This window comes from Daktulosphaira vitifoliae, unplaced genomic scaffold (assembly GCF_025091365.1).
Source record: "Daktulosphaira vitifoliae isolate Bord-2020 unplaced genomic scaffold, ASM2509136v1 Scaffold_3, whole genome shotgun sequence".
Lineage (NCBI taxonomy): Eukaryota > Metazoa > Arthropoda > Insecta > Hemiptera > Phylloxeridae > Daktulosphaira > Daktulosphaira vitifoliae.
In genome coordinates this window covers 14868249-14886467 of record NW_026099574.1, presented here as the reverse complement: position 1 = coordinate 14886467, position 18219 = coordinate 14868249, and the positions used below count along the sequence as shown (strand labels likewise).

Here is an 18219-nt window from a genome sequence, read left to right as displayed (position 1 = left end):
GTGGTCATATCTTCAAAGGGTCAATATGTATTCTCTTAACCATTACAAACTCAAAGGTTCGTGAACAGACCGCCAGAACAACCACGCCTTGAACGAAAAACCATTGTACTTTTTTTTTTCATTGATCATCAACAATGTAATCTTATTTAAACTAAAGATAGTATTCGTAGTACTTAAATTAACAAACTATAGTATGTTCTTTAAATTAAAGAAAAATAATTTTCAAAAAATTTTATATAAGATAAAATTGCAAGAAAAAAATGTAAATTTCTTGTTTTAGCTTCGATACGAAGCTGAGAAGATATTAATTTTTATCATGATGTGTATATTTTTTTATTTATTTTTTGTGTCTGTGAAAGAATTAATTTTAACATTTGAATCAGCTTAAATTGCCAATTTTTTTAAAAAACGAATGCGACAAACATTTGCCGATTCAATAAAAATCATTCCCCGTGGCAATTCTAGACAATTCTTTTTGAGTTAGAATTTGCTTTTCAATAATACACCAATTTCTTAAAATTAAACACTATCGACAGATTTGCATTGAAGCGTTTCTTATGATAGTGATTTTAATCACTGTCAGTTATCATCTATACTAGTCCCAACTATGCTACGTTCACACTGTGACGCGACCCCACTGTGCTACCATTTTTTAAGAATTCATTTGTACTGGCTTTTATTACAAAATAAGTTCTCATTGATGTATTATTTCGTATTTTACAATAAGTATTTATTCTAAAAATACTTTATATTACATTAAAAAAATGTACTAAATTTTTTTTTTATCAAATAATAAATACCAATTTTACAAGTAGATTATTATTAAGTATTTTATTCCTAAGGGGATGTTACTGTCCATTAAAACATATGTCGCCTTTTCAAATAATTTAAAAAATTCACTGCAATCTTTAACCCAATCGAAATAGTGGTTATTTAACTTTTTAGTTTTATTCTTATCTTTTTTTCGAAGACTTCACTTTGACCCTACCAAGCTGGGGTACATCAAATATTTTTTTGGAAAATAAGGAAGAAAATATGCTATAGGCTTAATAAACTCCATATTAATTAAGTCTAGATAAAAAGTTATTTTTCAAGTATTATAATTATAAACATTTAAAAAAGTAAATTCCCGAAGAAGTGTCATTAAAGTTAATGAAATAGTAAACAGAAATATTGTCATTCTTTTAATCTAGTTGTGGCATTAATGGGAATTCATAAATTATAATACATTAATTTATTTATCCTTAACATAGTACTGAATCTGTTTGGTAATAATTTAAAATAAACTTGAAGGGATTTCATAGCCAATAATTATTGTTTTTTCTGAAAACGAAAATAAATTTTGGGTTAAATTATCGTAAATTTGACAAGCCAAATTAAGATTTTAAATAATTAAATTCTCTTTGTACACAAAATGATTAAATGCTTTAATAAATCTTTATACAAACAGATTTTACAGATTTCTTTTTAGTATAATTTATAATTTCAGTACAAATGCAATATATTTATATAAAATAAAAATTCCATTATCCATAACTAAACTATATATTATGACACAAAGTTTATCATAAACACTTATTGTGTTATTTAATATTTATTAATATATACACACCAAATACACTTATACATTATATTTATACTTGTATCATACCTATAAGTATTACATTTTTGCTTTATTAATTAGAGTTTTTTATAAGTAAATATCCCATAGACCAATAAATTATATAATTTTACAAGATAAAAATTTAAAAGTTGCCTCTAAAAAAATTAACAAATTCTTACAGGCACAAAAACCATATTTTTAACATTAGTTGATTATGCACAAGGCATTGTTTTTAAACGTTCAAATGCTGCTTTTTCTAACCATTCCCTGTGTTCAGGGTGAGCAATATTTATTAGTGCATGAGCTCGTTGCCTCAGACTTTTTCCAAACAACGAAGCAACTCCAAATTCAGTTACAACATAATGAACATGTGCACTAGTTGTTACAACAGTAGCACCTAAAAAATAATTAATGTCCAATTGAGTTATAAATTGAACTTAAATATAATGATGTTACGTCAATTAATTGCCGCTAAATATATCATATCTCAATTTATAGAATATCATGGAATTTTGTCTTTTATATACTTTTGTAACTTATTGTTTACTATTGATTATTAATAATGATTATATTTATTTTATTAATAATTTATTATAATTATTAATAATAATGAGGAATTATAAAAGAAAATGTTCTATCACAAATGTATGTGTCTTTTCACTGTCCTCAGTTTTGTCAACTATCAAATTGTTATTTTAAGTATTGTTTATTAATTGATTCAAGTGCACAATATTATAATTTTAGGTCCCACTTAGATTGCATATATCAAAATTTGTGATATTTGACATTTCTATAAAATTTAATTTTATATAATTCTTTTTTAAATATACAAGAACTTGCATAAAAGTTTACTTGAACATAATATAAATGCTAAAAACAAAGTAACACACACTGTATTCTTATGAAAGGTTATAAGTTGACAGTAAATTAAAATAGTTTAAATACAACTTAGTAGAAAATAAATTTTAATTTTAAAATAAGTAATTACTTTAAATTCAATTACCTTCTTTAATAAGTGGAACAATTTTACTAGATGGGACACCTCGTTCATCTTTAGTTTTTGGGTTAGTAGAGCCAAGAGCAATAATCGGCTTTCCTTTACCATCAAAACCTTCAGCAGATCCTCTAATAAAATCAACTTGACCTCCATATCCTAAAAATTTATTTTTTACATTTTTATTTTAAATATAATAATTTTAGTATATAGATTAATTACCCGAGTATAATCTTTTCCCAATAGATCCTGATACAACTTGTCCAGTCAAGTCAACTTCAATACAAGAGTTAATTGCTGTCATTTTAGGTTGTTGTGATATCACATGCACATTATTTGTATATGATACTTGTCTCATACCTAAATTTAACAAAATAATATTTAATCACAATTTTCTGCAGCATTTTTTAATGACTTATTGTGTATCCATTTTTAATATGTAAATTTACATGCATGATTATTCAACAAATATCAAATTTCAGGAAATTAAATAAATGATTAGTTTAATGAGTTAATTCATTATTATTATCAGGACTTAAGATTTTCAGCATTCATAAATTATATATTCACTTACATTTTGTGATAATTTGTCATAAACCATAGAAACATTTTTTGTCCTAAAAGCAGGGTTGTTACATTTTAATTTTGTTTAAAATATCAAAAATTTACATGAATCTTATGGGATGTTTTAAATTTTTTACTTATATTTTAAACAGGTTTCTAAAAAAAATTAACATGTTTTTTATAACACTGCCTAGAAGGGCGAAAAATACCCTAAAATCTAAATTCCTGATTAACCTCAATACCTGTGCTCCAAGGCACGTTATGTTCTTAACTGAGCTGTACAGTCATTTTAAATCTTTACACTGTTGCTAATAATAAAATAATTTTTCTAATATAGCTATTAAAATACTTACAAATTAATGGATTGTTATCCACAAAATCATATAACTTTTTATTTCCTACTAAAAAGCTTGAAACAATAAGTCCACGGTCTAATTTTTTATTTTGATTCGTTACTACTCCAGATCTAACTAGATCTATAACACCAATACTAAACATTTCTGAATGAATCCCTAAGTCTTTATGATCTTTGAGACAGCTGAGTGTAGCATCTGGAATAGCACCAATACCCATTTGTAAAGTAGCTCCATCTTCAACTAGATTTTCAGCAATATGTTTTCCAATGGCTGATTCCGTAGGAGTCGGTTCTTTATCACCATGAGATGGTAATTCACGGTCATGTTTAACTGCAAAATCTATGTGTGACTGATGAATAATAGCTTCACCAAATGTACGTGGCATATATTTGTTAACTTGAGCTAATAATAATACATAGGGTATACTCTATGAAATTATTTAATATAATTAAAATTCAATTTTAGATTACCTATTATAACTTTAGAATGACTTAAAGCAGACCGTATACAATCTACACTAGTTCCAAGACTGCAAAAACCATGATTATCTGGTGGAGAAACCTAATACAAGTCAAAAATAGTAGATTAAATAATGTATATTTTTTATTAGTACTACTACCTAGGTGTAAATAAAAAAAAAATTTTTTTAATTTTTTTCTATAAAAATATGCAAGATAATTTTTTTATTATTGAATACTTCATAAACAAAATGTTTTTTTCAATTTATCAATTACAAAGTATATTTCATTTATATCCCTTATACATAATAAGAGTGTCTACTTTAGTTTTTCTAATAGCAGCATACATATTTAATAAGCTAATAAAATAGAAAATATTATTATCTTATTAAGATAATGACAAATTAATAACAACTATTCGACCAGTATTTCGGAAGTTATCAACATTTTTACACCTAGGCTATAGGAGTAGTGAAGCCAGGAAATGTCTAGTAACTAAAATAAACTGCATTCGTCTACTTATTTGAAATTTTTATTATTTTTATTTTTAATCACAACCTAATACAATGATAAAAATTGTAAATAATAACAAATGTAAAAAAACAATTGTCTTATATAATTTAACCTTTGAACATAACTTACTCGTAATAAATTAATCTAGCTCATAAAAAGTGTACATAAATTTAAATATATATATAAACTTATATGTTTATTTAATTATTTGATGTATACTAATCAAAAAATTCAAAGTGTAATATAATAAATTAATAATACTCAACTTGAAAGTTTAATATAGTAAAAAATTTTATATTATAATTTAAATTATCCTTCTTTCAATAATATTACAATAAACTAAATTTTAATATAAAGAACTTACTGTTATTATTGACACATCAACAGGAATGAGTTTACGTTCAAATAAATATGGTATATCATGTAACATCAATGGAATAGCATCTCCACGACCTTCATTTATGCATTTTCTAAGATTGGCACTAATAAAAAAAGCTGTTGGTCTAAAGATTCCTAAACAATTTTTTTTCATAATTCAATATTAGTTATATTGTAACTTTTGTTTTGTTTGAATATTAAAAAAAATATTGATATATCATTATTTAGTTGCATATATATATAATTATATTTATTTATTGCATCCAAACCTTCACATTCAGGTTCTGAGTAAGGAGATTCAAATTCTGTATGCATACTACATACACGAACATTTTTTAATTTTTTTTGTTTTCCATAATCAGCCATACTGCGTAAAACTTCTATTGGTGTTGAAGCTGCCCCTCCAACAAAAACAGTATCACCTAAAATTACAAAAAAAAAACTTATATAAAAAACTGTAAGAAATAAATTAGATAAGAAACATTTTAATTCAAATCTAATAATTATTATTTTAGTTTTTCCAATTATAATGATTATGATTATTTCTTCTGAACAACTTAATCTTTATTAAAATATCAGTAAGCTGATTTTATTTTAGATACATTTTATTAAAGAATAATATTATCCCTACAATTTTTTTATAGTACAAAGGACATTCTTAATAAATAATAATAGATAAAAGAAATAAGGATTTTTAAGAACTGTGACAAGTTACAGATACCATTTTAATTTTTAATTTGACTTAAATAATAATCAATTTTGTAGATTGTGTATAAAATTAAATTACTCTTTTTTTAATATTAAAAGTTATGAAAAATGTTGCATTTTAAAAATTATGATATTTAAGAAATATTTTATTGGTTTTTAAAGAAAAAAAAATCTATTAATTAGTTTTAGAACTTCTTCAATAATATCAAATTCTATTGTTTTTTGTTACTAAAACTAATAATATTAAGCATATTATGTTAATTACAAATTTGAATTAATTAGTCAGAGTATTGAGTTTTTAGATTAAACTTGATAATAATATATGCAATTATTGAATTTTTTATGGAACATAAAACAGCAAAATTATTACCAGACTTGATACATTGGACAGCTTCATCAGCTGAAACCCACTTAGGTTCTCGATCTAATACTTGAGACACTTGAGGGCTATATGTAAAATAATTTTTAGATACTTGTGTACTTCTAATCCACCCAAAAGTATTCCATAATTTTGTTGTACCACGACTTTTACCAGTAAACCGAAAACCAACTCTATTTATAGCTGAAGCCATTATACTATTCTAAAGTGAAACAATAATAACAATGTGTAATTCTCTTAGTTTAAAATTGAAGCAATTCCATTAGTATTTTTTTAATAATCATTTTTAATAAAAGAAATAGTTTTATATAAATAATCTTGTAAAATAACAGCAATTTTAATTTTAAAATCAATTTTGCAATTATTAATACAAACAAAATTTAACGTAAATAGTTTCAATACCGGAATAAATATATGAGTAATTAAAAGTAAAATGTTATATTTTTTGGGTAAGTCCAATAATTAGTGACGTCAAGCAATTTATTTCGATAATGAATTAAAGTAATTGTAAAATCTCAGAACTTTAGTAAGTTAAACAAACAAACAACAGTGGGTACTCACAAAAAAAACTAAATACACCTCGATTGAATAGTTCGAAATGCAAAATGACTACTAAAGAACGTAAGTATCGAGAAAGACTCAACACTAAAACCTTAACATTAAAAAGAATAATGATTGGGTAATATTATGTTATCAGGCAATTTTTTTTATACAAAGATTAGCGGGTCAGCTGGTAGCTAGTGTTTATAATCATAATTATATTATATAGCAATAATATGGAAAATAAACTGATATTTTGTTTTGTCTACGACCTAATAAATTACATCCATAACGATTAAAATTGTTTTTAGGAGTGGACAACTGTCGATTTTGTTAAATTGTCCTTATATATAATTACATATTGATTTGCATAATCGTTGCCATCCATTATTTAAATAAAGAATATTTTTAATTTTTTTCTTTTAAATAATGTTCTTTAAATTAATACATACTCAAACTAGAGACCACAAAGGAAGTACCCTAGTCTCATCAACCGTATTATATTAGTTTAAGCAGTATTTATTGTATTTCATTACGAGTTTATATAATTCCTGAAATGTATATTCCTAAAGAGTAAAATTAAATATACCCCTGAATCTAACCACTTGAATCATTAAAAATATTGACATTTGAAAAAATATGTATTGTATAAAAAAATGTTTAAAAAAGGGAATAATTTAGCTTCGCTATAAAAAAAATTAGCCACCCTACGCTTATTGTGAATTATTTATAATTAAATAGTTCAAAAAATTAAAATAAATTATATAAATATTCTGAGTTGTGATAGTAAATAAGCTTATATAAAAGTCGAAAACAAGACTGAGAAAATAGAGATATATTAGACATTAAAATGATCATATTGAAAAATATTTAATGAATGTATGTAGTTGCAAATAGTAATGCTGGCAGAGCAATAGCTCCTTCCCCACTAACCAACTATGATTATATACAGTATATGACTAGCGCTTGTAAAAGCAAGTAATGAATAGAAAAGAAAGGTTTATGTTAATAAGTTAGATTTAACAAAAATTTCAAGACATTCCTTTTAATAATTGTATGGATTTTTAATTGTCAGAAATTATAAAGACAGACACGGAATAAAAGCTATGATATAATAATTTAATAAATGAGGGTGTTAGATTTTTAATTATCAAAAGATCTTCATTTGATAATTACAAATAATGTTTTGAAGATACTTTCACCGATTATGGGAGAGAAAGATGAAACAGCATTTTATTAATGTCAAAATTTAAACTGTACTATATGCCAAAAATTTTATAAAAAAGTGTAAGTCACAATTGAAGTTTAAATGAAAAAGTATATTTTAAATTAATGGATAAATTAGTCTGGAAAATTATCTTTTATAATAAATAAATAATGCTTGGTAGTTTTTAAGTAATTATTTATCCAACAATAAAACTTTAATTTGAGAGAGAAATTTTAGATAATCGAATTGTCGTGTTTTCTATAGATAATACATTAATTATTAGAAAAAACATTCAAAGGGACATTATAGTTTACTTAATAATTGACAATATTAATAAGCTAACTTAATTAATAAATTAAGTTAGTTAATAATAAATTAATAAATATATGGTAAAATTTTGCAAAGAAATTTTTAATTTATCATATTATAACTCAATTAATATATTTTAAATGTTAAATTTATTTTTTATTTAATTTTAAATTGCAGAAGCAAGTCACAAAAAATAATAGTTATTAAAGTAATCATTACTTCATATTTGGTAATTAACATATTATCATATATGTATATTATTATTATCTATATATATGGAATAAATCCACCTGGTTGTTGTGAAATTTTATCACTACATATGTATGGTTATAATATTATCAATTTAGTGAATTCTCAGATATATCTGTGAATGAGTTTTGCATGTTTTTAACGCACTTGAATATACAATTTCAAATTAATTTTGCTTTGACGAACAAAGCATTAACTTTTTTTTTTTATTTCGAGTTAAATTAATTTTTAAAATTACATTAACATGGTATGACAAAAAATTAGTTATATTTATTTTCTTTAGCAAATTTAAAAATGTGTTCGATTTAAAACCCATTTTAAATATAATTAGACTTAAACTTCTACTTTTTTTTGTTTAAATACTAAAATTAAATCTATAAATATTGTATTATTTAAATATTGATATATTAAGAAAAACGTTGTATTTTATTTACATTATTAAATTAACAGTACAAAGTTAATTTTTATTATATTAATTAAGTCTGTTTAACATTGTAGAGTGATTTTAAGACTATTATTGAAGGTATTAAAGCTTCCAATAATTTACCATCTGGAGTTAATTGGAATTTTTACACTAGCTATCCCAAATATATGAAAACAATATCTGCTCGACAAACATATATTCTAAAGTTGTAAGTTTGATAATTACTTAATATTTTAATTTTATTGACTAGTTTAAATCTGAATACACTTAAATTATAAAGAATGTAGTTTAACCAATAAATTATTGTCTATTTTTCAACATTTATTTCAAGAATGATAATGATATATGCTATAAAATGATAAAATTATTTAAAAAATTATTGTTTTCAAATTTGATTTTTTCACATACCAATCCATTTAAAATATATATATTTTTTTAATTAAAAATTTAATAGGACTCAACTCCATGTATTAACTACTCTTCCTCCAAAAAAAAATTATTACTATCAAACACTTGTATTAAAATGTTTTATAATAGAAATTTTAATAACTGTTAGATATCATATTATAGTGCAGTGACATCACTAGAATTTTTGCTTGAGAACAGGACTAAATATCTTTTTTTTTTGCTTACATACTCTTACTAGCTCTTTAGTCATATGCTGTATACTAATAATACTAATAATTGACTAATGGGGAGCTATAGCCATTTTAATCCCCTTGGCTACACCACTGTTATAGTGATTGTAGCTAATCCTAGTGTTGATTTTACTAGGTTCTTTATTTTTGAGTTGATACAACATTGAATTTGATATATACTGTGTTATTTTAGAATACACTAATATATGAAAAATATTTTTTTAGAATATCAGCCTTGCTAAAAAATCAAAGAATTCAAGGAAATATAAGGAGTAGTGATCATGAAGGTCAATTTCAGTTAATTGAAGAGGGCAATGATACAATATTAGACAGAGTGGTAATAATTAATAATTTTAATTTTATTACACTTTATACACTGTACCTTAAAATAATTTAAACTAATTTCAGCTTAATTGTTAATTGAAGAGTTTACTGCAAAAGACTTTTGCTCCAAATTTTCTAATTTTAAGAGAATATGAAGCTGAAATCTTTTTGCAGTGCATCCATCAATTTGTATTGATTTTTTGTTCAATGTATTATTCTTTTCCATAATATTTTAGTGATCAGTTTTTTTTTTTAGTATTTTATTTGTTTTATTTAATGTTTTATTTTTAGTAATAGAATAAAATAAATAATATATGAATTAGAACTTCTTACTAAAATAATGGGGAATTCCCTATCTTGTTTTATTTTAATCAACTTTAATTTATTTATTACCTAGCTTAAATAAAATAATAAATTTTTATTTTTATTTTAAGAAGTAAACTTTCTTTTTTCTAACATTTTTTTACAAATAAATAATTTTGAAAGCATAGTAAGGGAATGAATGTAATGGCAGTGGCTCAATTTTATAAATCCTATGTCTGAAAGAGTTATTCTTGGCCTCTGACTAAAATAATCTAAATTAAATAGTAATAATAGGAATATGCTATAGATCTTCTATTGTTCGAGCAAATACTTAAATATACTGGTTTATGAATTTTAAATGTAAAATTTCAAATGATTTTACTAAAGAGTATTTATTTAATGTTATAATATATAAAATTGATCACTAGTGATCAATTTTTATTATATATTTATTTTGTGTATTGTAAAGTATTATTTAATTTTTTGTTAAACATGTATAACAAAAAAAATTCCAAATTAATTAAAATGTATTATTATTGAAATTTATAAAGAATATGAATATAATTCTTAACTTATTTTGCTGTAATTATGTTTAAAATATAGTAATGAGTTGATTATTTTAAGGCATTCAATATTGATTCTTTGAATGGTTCATTTAAACATGATGAGATGTTAATGACCCCTAAACGTTTATTAAGTGAGAATCCTGAAGAAAAGGCTCAAATAAAAAAAAAAGTTTTGGTTCATGGGCGTATTGTAGAAAGGCCTCAAGCAAAATTTAAAGTCAAAGTTGACAATCGGCCAGTTCCATTTAAACCTTTACTAAAACATAAACCAAATAGTATAACACCACTTAATTTATGTTTAGAAACAAATGAAGAAGGTGTTATGTTGTAAGTATTTTTCTTTTCATTTGCCTGAAAAATTGTTATTTATTTATCATTATTCTGTTATAAAATAATTTTTATGTTCATCCTTTATACTTCATATGAGTGTAAACTTTACTTTTTTAAATAAAAACATTTATGTTTAACTAGTTTAGATAATGGAAAATGATCTATATAAAAATTACATATCAATAACAACTTTCAAACCATTATTTCAGAAATTATTAACATTTTTATAATTAGACGAAAGGAAGAGTGAGTAATGAGACCAGAAAATGTTGTGTGATTAAAATAATAGCACCCTGGCATCTTACCTTTATTTTCATTTTTAATAATCTACCAATTTATTTAAAAAATTTGAAGTATAGACAAAATTAAAATTATGTTTTAAAAATTGGTGTATGCAATAAACTTTTAATTATTCCCCACTACTATACTAAAAAAATTAATCCCTGATAACTATTTTTAGTTTATTTTATGTCAATGTTACATTACCTTTGTTCATGATATTTTAAATAAAAGTAATGTATACATTTCTTTGCATTTTAAATGTTTTTATTTAATTCTAAAATTCTATAATAATACAATATAAGATCTTAAGTAAAATTTTAGATGCCCGCAATCTTGTGCAGTGATGCTGTTTTTTTTTTTTTGAGAAACTAAGTATATAATAATCATACAGACATAATTTATACAGAAAGTAAACAAATTGATATTATCCCCCATATATCATAGTTTATGGTTAAAAAAGTAATTTTTCTCGAGTTACTTTTTTTTTTGTTAACAAAATTTTAGTATTTAATAGATGGTATCATAGATACTATCTAACAACTTAACCAAATCTAAACTTCACCATACAATATTTTATAATTAATATAAAAATTGAATTACCAAAAAAATTTATTTGTGTCTTAAATATATTTTTAAATACTTGTTTGTAAGATTTTAATTATTTATAGCTATAAACATCCATATGAAACTGAGTTAGAGACATTTAAAGTACCCGATGAACATTTAAAAGTTAAAAAAGCTGTACAGCCAGAATCATTAGATAATACAAAACTAGTCGAAATATCCAATGAAGATCAATTAAATATGATGGTTTCAGAATTAAATGATGCTAAAGAATTGGCTATAGATCTTGAAGTAAGTACTTTGATTTCATTAGTTTATTTTTAAAATCTTAATATAGTTCTACAATTTTCTTTAAATATTAAAGGTAAGCATAAATATTGTTTTTTTGCAAAACAAATGAGAATCTTATCTAATCAACAATAATATTTTATGATGATAAAATTTAAAATATTTTTATATTAATATTTATATATATTACAGTCAAGGTGGAAAATGGTTATTATAATAGAATGTCCAGACAATGTGTACAATGTCCATTTTTTGAATACCACGTGGAATTAAATAAAATGGGCCTAGTAATATTTAAAAAAAATTATAATGAATAGCAAAACTTATTTTTGTTAGTTAATAATTATATTTACTATTATTTATTTTGAATAGCTTGAGTTCTATTTTTATATAAAGAAAGTTTTCTAGAGTCTAAATCTCCTTTTTCTTCTGATGCATCTTCTATATTTTTTTCATCTTCTTACTACTTCTCTTTTATAGTATTCAATGCGACTTCTAAATCTTTAATTTTCAATTTATATAGTATATGTGTTGAAAGATGCTATTATACAAACCTACTTTAGCTATAGCTTTATATGGAGAACATTTATTACCATGGTGATAAATACAGTTTTTCATTGAAATGAAACTTTAAGCATCGCTCTACTTTATAATTTTACTTAGTTTTTTTTTTTTTTTTTTTTTTTTACTTAATACCTTTTACATGTTTTATAAGTTTGTCGTATTTTGGTTTGCTTAAATACGTATTATTAGATTTTTTGATGGCTAATATCATATGTAATTGTTTGTTAAACTTATATTCCATTTTTACAACAACACATTACAATACGGAAGCACCAACACTGACAATAATCACAATGACAACTGAAAATCATAAGTCACTCGAATACTGGCACAAAATATCGGAAAAAAAAAATTTTGATTTCTTTTAGCTACATATATTTCTTAATTTATTAGCTAATGATGACTTTTTAAAATCATCCCTCATAACTTAAAGGGTTTTAACAAAATTTTTCAAATGGCAACATACATATTTAAATTGCTTATAAAATAGAAAATAATCTTATTAAAAAAATGACTGGTCGATAACAACTTTAAGACCAGTACTTTGAATGTTATTCACATTTTTATACCTAGGCAGGATAAGACTAGTAATACAAATAACAGCACCCACTTCCAGTCATTACTTTAAATTGTTAATAACTTTTGAAATATTATAAACCAACTATCTGTATTACACTACTAATTTTTTCTACCTTGACCGTAAGAATATAAATTTAAGAATAAAAAATATGATAATTTTTTTAAATCATACGCAAAATTGTTGATAGTAACTTTAGCTATATTAATATATAGTAAATATTTTCTAAAACTTATATGTAAAACTTACAAAATGTTATAGTTTAAAAAAAAATTAAAATTTAGGATTTAGGTCATCCATTTTGGAGAATAAAAATTTAATTAAATAATCAGGAAATTATCTTAAATGTTTTTTTTCTAGATCAGTGTTTTTCAATATATGGTATGCGTACCACTAGATAATACATAAAAAGCTTATGGGTGATCCACAAAGTTAATGTTTCTTTATTAACAAACTTAAAATTATTAGTAAAATGAAATATTATGTTCATATACAATCAAATATATTTATTAATTTGTTGTTTTACAATTAAAGACTATACAAAGTATATATTTTTGATTTTAGGTAAAATAAAGTTATTAGCTACAGTAATGTACTCAACATTTTTTATGAGTTCTTCACTTGTATTTAAAAAAGTTTTTATTACCTTCTTCAAAATAGATTTTCATTAAGAAGGGAATATACTTTTAACTTACTCCTTAGAATTCTCCTTAATTTTATCAAGTGATATATAACAAACAGTTAAAATATGTAGGTTGTATTTGGATATAAAAAGAATCCCACAGTTCTAGAATATATAGTCATCTTTTTTTTAGAGAAGTTTTAATATATTATTAAAAATCTCATTAAGTTTTTCAGTTTTTTTCCACTTAAAGTTAATTATTAGTAATTTTATAATAAAAAATGATGAACCTTATCTGTTTACCATTGTTACCAATCAATGACTTATGGTATTTAGGCTCATAATTATCGAACATATCAAGGGTTTACATGTTTAATGCAAATATCAACAAGAAATACTGATTATTTAATAGATACACTGGAACTAAGAGATAAATTACAAGTATTAAATGAAATTTTTACCAATCCTAATGTGGTTAAGGTAAATATGAACTTATTATCATGTGATAAAATTTTCCTAATTATTATTATTTAACATATGATTATAAAATAGGTGTTCCATGGAGCAGATAGTGATATTGTATGGTTACAAAGAGATCTTGGCCTATATGTAATCAATATGTTTGACACATATCAAGCTTGTAAAATATTAAATTTTGTACGAAAAGGATTAGAATTCTTATTAAGCAAATATTGCAATGTGAACGCAGATAAATCATTTCAGTTATATGACTGGAGAACTAGGTAAAATAATTTTTATACATTGTTGATTTATTTCTTAATTTTAAAAATTATTATTATTAGACCTCTGTCAGAAGATGCTAAACGCTATGCACGGTGTGATACTCATTACTTGTTATATATATATGATATGATGAAAAAAGATTTAATGGCCATGTCTACTAAACAAAATAATTATGTTGAAATAGTATTTCAAAGAAGTACTGATGTCTGTAAAATGGTAAAATTTTCATAATTGATGGGGAAAAATAAATTTTCTTAGTACCATTTATGAAATAACATATATATAATTAAACAAAAATAATAATAAAAGCTATTATAAATTTATTATTATTATTTTTTTGTTTATTTATTTTCATTAAAAACATACCATAATTTATTTAACAAAATTATTTTTGTAATGTATAAACTTATTAATTTACATGTTTCTAGAGATATGAAATAAATATTCTAAATAATGAAAGCCACATGAGTATGTATAAAAGAAGCAAAAAGTTATTTGACTTACAGCAAATGTTTGCCTTAAAATCATTATTTTCATGGCGCGATAAAATTGCAAGAGAATTAGATGAAAGTCCTGGGTAGTATACTTAATTTACTTTTTTTTTTCTATTTCTACTGCCAATCAAGGGCATTTTTACCTTCACCATATAGGAATTTTCTTAATCCTTAACACTTCTTGGATGGTGACTCCAATTACTAAACAGATCTTCCATTCAACAGATGGAGCTGTCTGTTGATAAGTTTCATTCACCATAAACCAGTAACATTTTGCATGAGGCACTGCTGAGTTACTACTACTGGCCCATATTATATCTATATATATTAAATAAATGTGTTTTTTATAGTTAATTAAATTTCGTTAAATTTAGATATGTGCTACCAAATCACATGTTGATAAAAATATCAGAAACATTGCCAAAAGAATTTTCTGGTATATTGGCTTGTTGCTCTCCAATACCACCATTAGTTAGACAATGCTTACATGAAATTCATCATATAATTAAAAAAGCTAGAGAACAATCATTTGAAAATGTTAGTGTTACTTTTTATTATTTTCAGATATGTTATATTTTAGTTTTACTATTAATATTTATAATACATATTTTTTTAGGTTAAAAAATGTGAAGAAAATCTTAATAATTATCAAAATGTTATAAAACATGAAGATATTGACTTAATAAGCTTACATGATTATTCAAAAGCTGACAAAACATTTTCTGGTATTTTGCCTACATTATTAGAAGACAAAGATTTCTATAATTATTCTGATTGCAATGATGACTTTATTTTCGCTCAAGATATAAGAGTATTTCAAGTAATAATATAATTATTATATACAAGATTTTTTAGTGTAAAAAAAATTTACTTATCTTTAAACTCCTTAAAAGCCTTAATTCTTTTATAAAAAAAATAGCGCTTGAAAATGTATACTTAGAATTTTGATTAAGTTGTTCCATCCTCAAATTTATAATTTTGAAAATAGTCACTAATTTACTTGTAATGTGTGTAGCATCAATAATGCTTTCATAGCTTGGCCATATATTACAAATACTATAAAGCACTCGTGCTTTTATCTAAACTTAGAATATTTGAAAGAGAAATTTCATGTTTCTTGAATTTTATTGGATGCTTGATTTTAGATAGGAAATAATTATTAAAAATAAATAAGTGATCGTTTGTTTTTTCTTTGATGTACTATTTTTATTTTTTTATTAAAAACAAATAAATAATGAAATATCTTATTATAAAATTAGTGAATTAAGATTTGACACAATGCATGGTTTTTTAGGATATTATTAAAAATTCAAAAACATCTAAAAGTTTGAGTAACATAATTTTTAAACGTCCATATGATTCATATTTGAAAACATTAGAATACAAAAAAGCATACAATAAATTAAAAAAAGAAAAAAATACTGAAGATGCCAGTAACAATCAGATGGAGATAAAAAAAACTGTACCAATGGATTGTCCAGATAAAATAATGTTCAACATCTCTAAGGTAAATATACAATTTTATTTTATTGTAGATTTTAAAAGAAATAAAATTGTTTTGAACTGTATTTTCAAATATACTTGTTTTTACTATGAAATAATATTTTCTTCTAATATTCAATAAACTATACATAAAAATATCTTTCTAAGATTAAGTTTAAAATAAAACAATAATTTATATTGGCTGCAAAAAAGGAAATAAATCAATTTTATCAACATTTTGCAATAGTCAACTACATATTTTTTTTATCTATTGATGCTGCTAATAAATATAATTTTTAAACCCTTTAGTCTATTTTTATTTCTATAATTTCAAAAAAAAAATCAGTATAAGATTTAGTTCAAGAATTATTTTGCAAATGTTATGTTCCCAGGAAATTGTGAAGTAATTGATATGACATAAAATTTGCAATCATATTACCACCTCATAAAAAGAACCCAATTTTTTTCCATTATGTACAGAAGGTTTCACTCACTTTAAATGTAACATTTATTAGTTCTCTATTTTCAATATAAATTAGTAAATTAATGAAGCAATATTGTTTTGAACAAAAAAAGTTTGCTGTACTTGAGTTAAAGTGGTCATGTAGTACATAAAAAATTTAATTGATTTTAAGAATTTGTTCATATTTTAACATTTTATCCATATATGAGGGATAAATGAAAATGAAGAGAATGGAAATTCATGTTCAACCCATATTCATAGTTTTGAATCAAATATATTCTTTAGTTACTATAATTCTACAAATATTTAATTATTATATATTTTTTGTAGATAAAACCAGTAAAAGAAGTAAAAAAAGAGTCTATTGATCTTACTATTGTAAAAGAAGAAACTCCTAAACCAGACATATCTACTAAAGTTGTTAAATCTTTAGATACTCCTAACATTGCTGAAGTTTCTAGTAAAAAACCAAATTTTACTCCTCATAACTACAGTAATACTAATTTTTCAAAATTTCATAATCAATCAAAAGATGTTTTGTTTATTGCTAAAAGACTTCAACAAGTAAGATTCAATACAACAATAAAATAATATACCCCCTACCCATGGACATAACTTTTTTGAAAATTTTAAATAAATATCAAAAATAATTTTTAAATTTTATGTATGATTATTTAATTTAAAAGTGAAAAAAAAACTAATTCTACATAATTTAAATTGGCAGTACCCACAAGAATTTTAGAATGGGTCAATTATAAATTTTACATTAGCTTTAATTTAAGATATATATAAAAGTGTCAGACCTTCCGAAATACTTTCAAAAGTTAAGTTGAAAAAGTTCTACTTTCTATATGCATTTTTTATATTTGAAGCCCCCCCATATATAGGGAAATAGTCTGATTTAAAAAAAAAGTATATCCAATGAAAGATGTATATAAATACTACTTCTCATGAAAAAATTGTATTGATCCATACATTTTTTAAAAAGTTATAGCACTTTAAAGTAAAAAATGTAAATTATAAAATCGAAAATTTTCACACAAAAATAGCATTCGGTAGCCGTTTTCACCATGAAGACAAGTCCAGAGGTCAAATTTTTTTTTTTCAAATTAAAGTACATTACATTAGCTTTAATTTAAGATATATATAAAAGTGTCAGACCTTCCGGAACATTTTCAAAAGTTAAGTTGAAAAAGTTAATTTTTTGTGAAAAAGTTGTCATTTTAAATCCCCCCCTGTGGGCAGAAAAAAGGTCGAATTTACAAAAAAAATATACCAAATGATAGGTAAAGACAT

At 23.2% G+C, this 18219-nt stretch overlaps 2 protein-coding genes across 3 annotated transcripts in view; one reads left to right on the top strand and one right to left on the bottom strand.

Annotated features, from left to right (window-relative positions):
* Positions 1-1728: 1728 nt before the first annotated feature.
* On the bottom strand, positions 1729-6647 carry LOC126903025 (4-hydroxybutyrate coenzyme A transferase). 2 transcript variants are annotated; one of them, XM_050680927.1, is made up of 9 exons: positions 6515-6647; positions 5945-6155; positions 5136-5288; positions 4853-5001; positions 3988-4078; positions 3515-3919; positions 2820-2957; positions 2607-2756; positions 1729-2000 (listed from the first exon to the last, which is right to left on the bottom strand). In XM_050680927.1, exons 2-9 carry the CDS (start codon positions 6144-6146, stop codon positions 1816-1818), a joined length of 1473 nt encoding a protein of 490 aa, XP_050536884.1. In that variant the 5' UTR covers positions 6147-6155; positions 6515-6647; the 3' UTR covers positions 1729-1815. The 2 variants fall into 2 exon arrangements, with proteins under 2 accessions (XP_050536884.1, XP_050536883.1); XM_050680926.1 differs by having other exon boundaries at positions 6356-6584.
* A 1710-nt stretch (positions 6648-8357) lies between these two features.
* Positions 8358-18219, top strand: part of LOC126903023 (exosome component 10) — an 11443-nt gene continuing 1581 nt past the window's right edge. The window contains exons 1-13 of the mRNA XM_050680924.1: positions 8358-8505; positions 8757-8890; positions 9546-9657; positions 10572-10840; positions 11794-11980; positions 14077-14220; positions 14293-14483; positions 14544-14700; positions 14913-15061; positions 15353-15515; positions 15595-15798; positions 16273-16485; positions 17254-17487. Of these exons, the coding sequence (XP_050536881.1) occupies positions 8503-8505; positions 8757-8890; positions 9546-9657; positions 10572-10840; positions 11794-11980; positions 14077-14220; positions 14293-14483; positions 14544-14700; positions 14913-15061; positions 15353-15515; positions 15595-15798; positions 16273-16485; positions 17254-17487 (2160 nt within the window). The 5' untranslated portion in view covers positions 8358-8502. The remainder of the gene's footprint in view (positions 8506-8756; positions 8891-9545; positions 9658-10571; positions 10841-11793; positions 11981-14076; positions 14221-14292; positions 14484-14543; positions 14701-14912; positions 15062-15352; positions 15516-15594; positions 15799-16272; positions 16486-17253; positions 17488-18219) is intronic.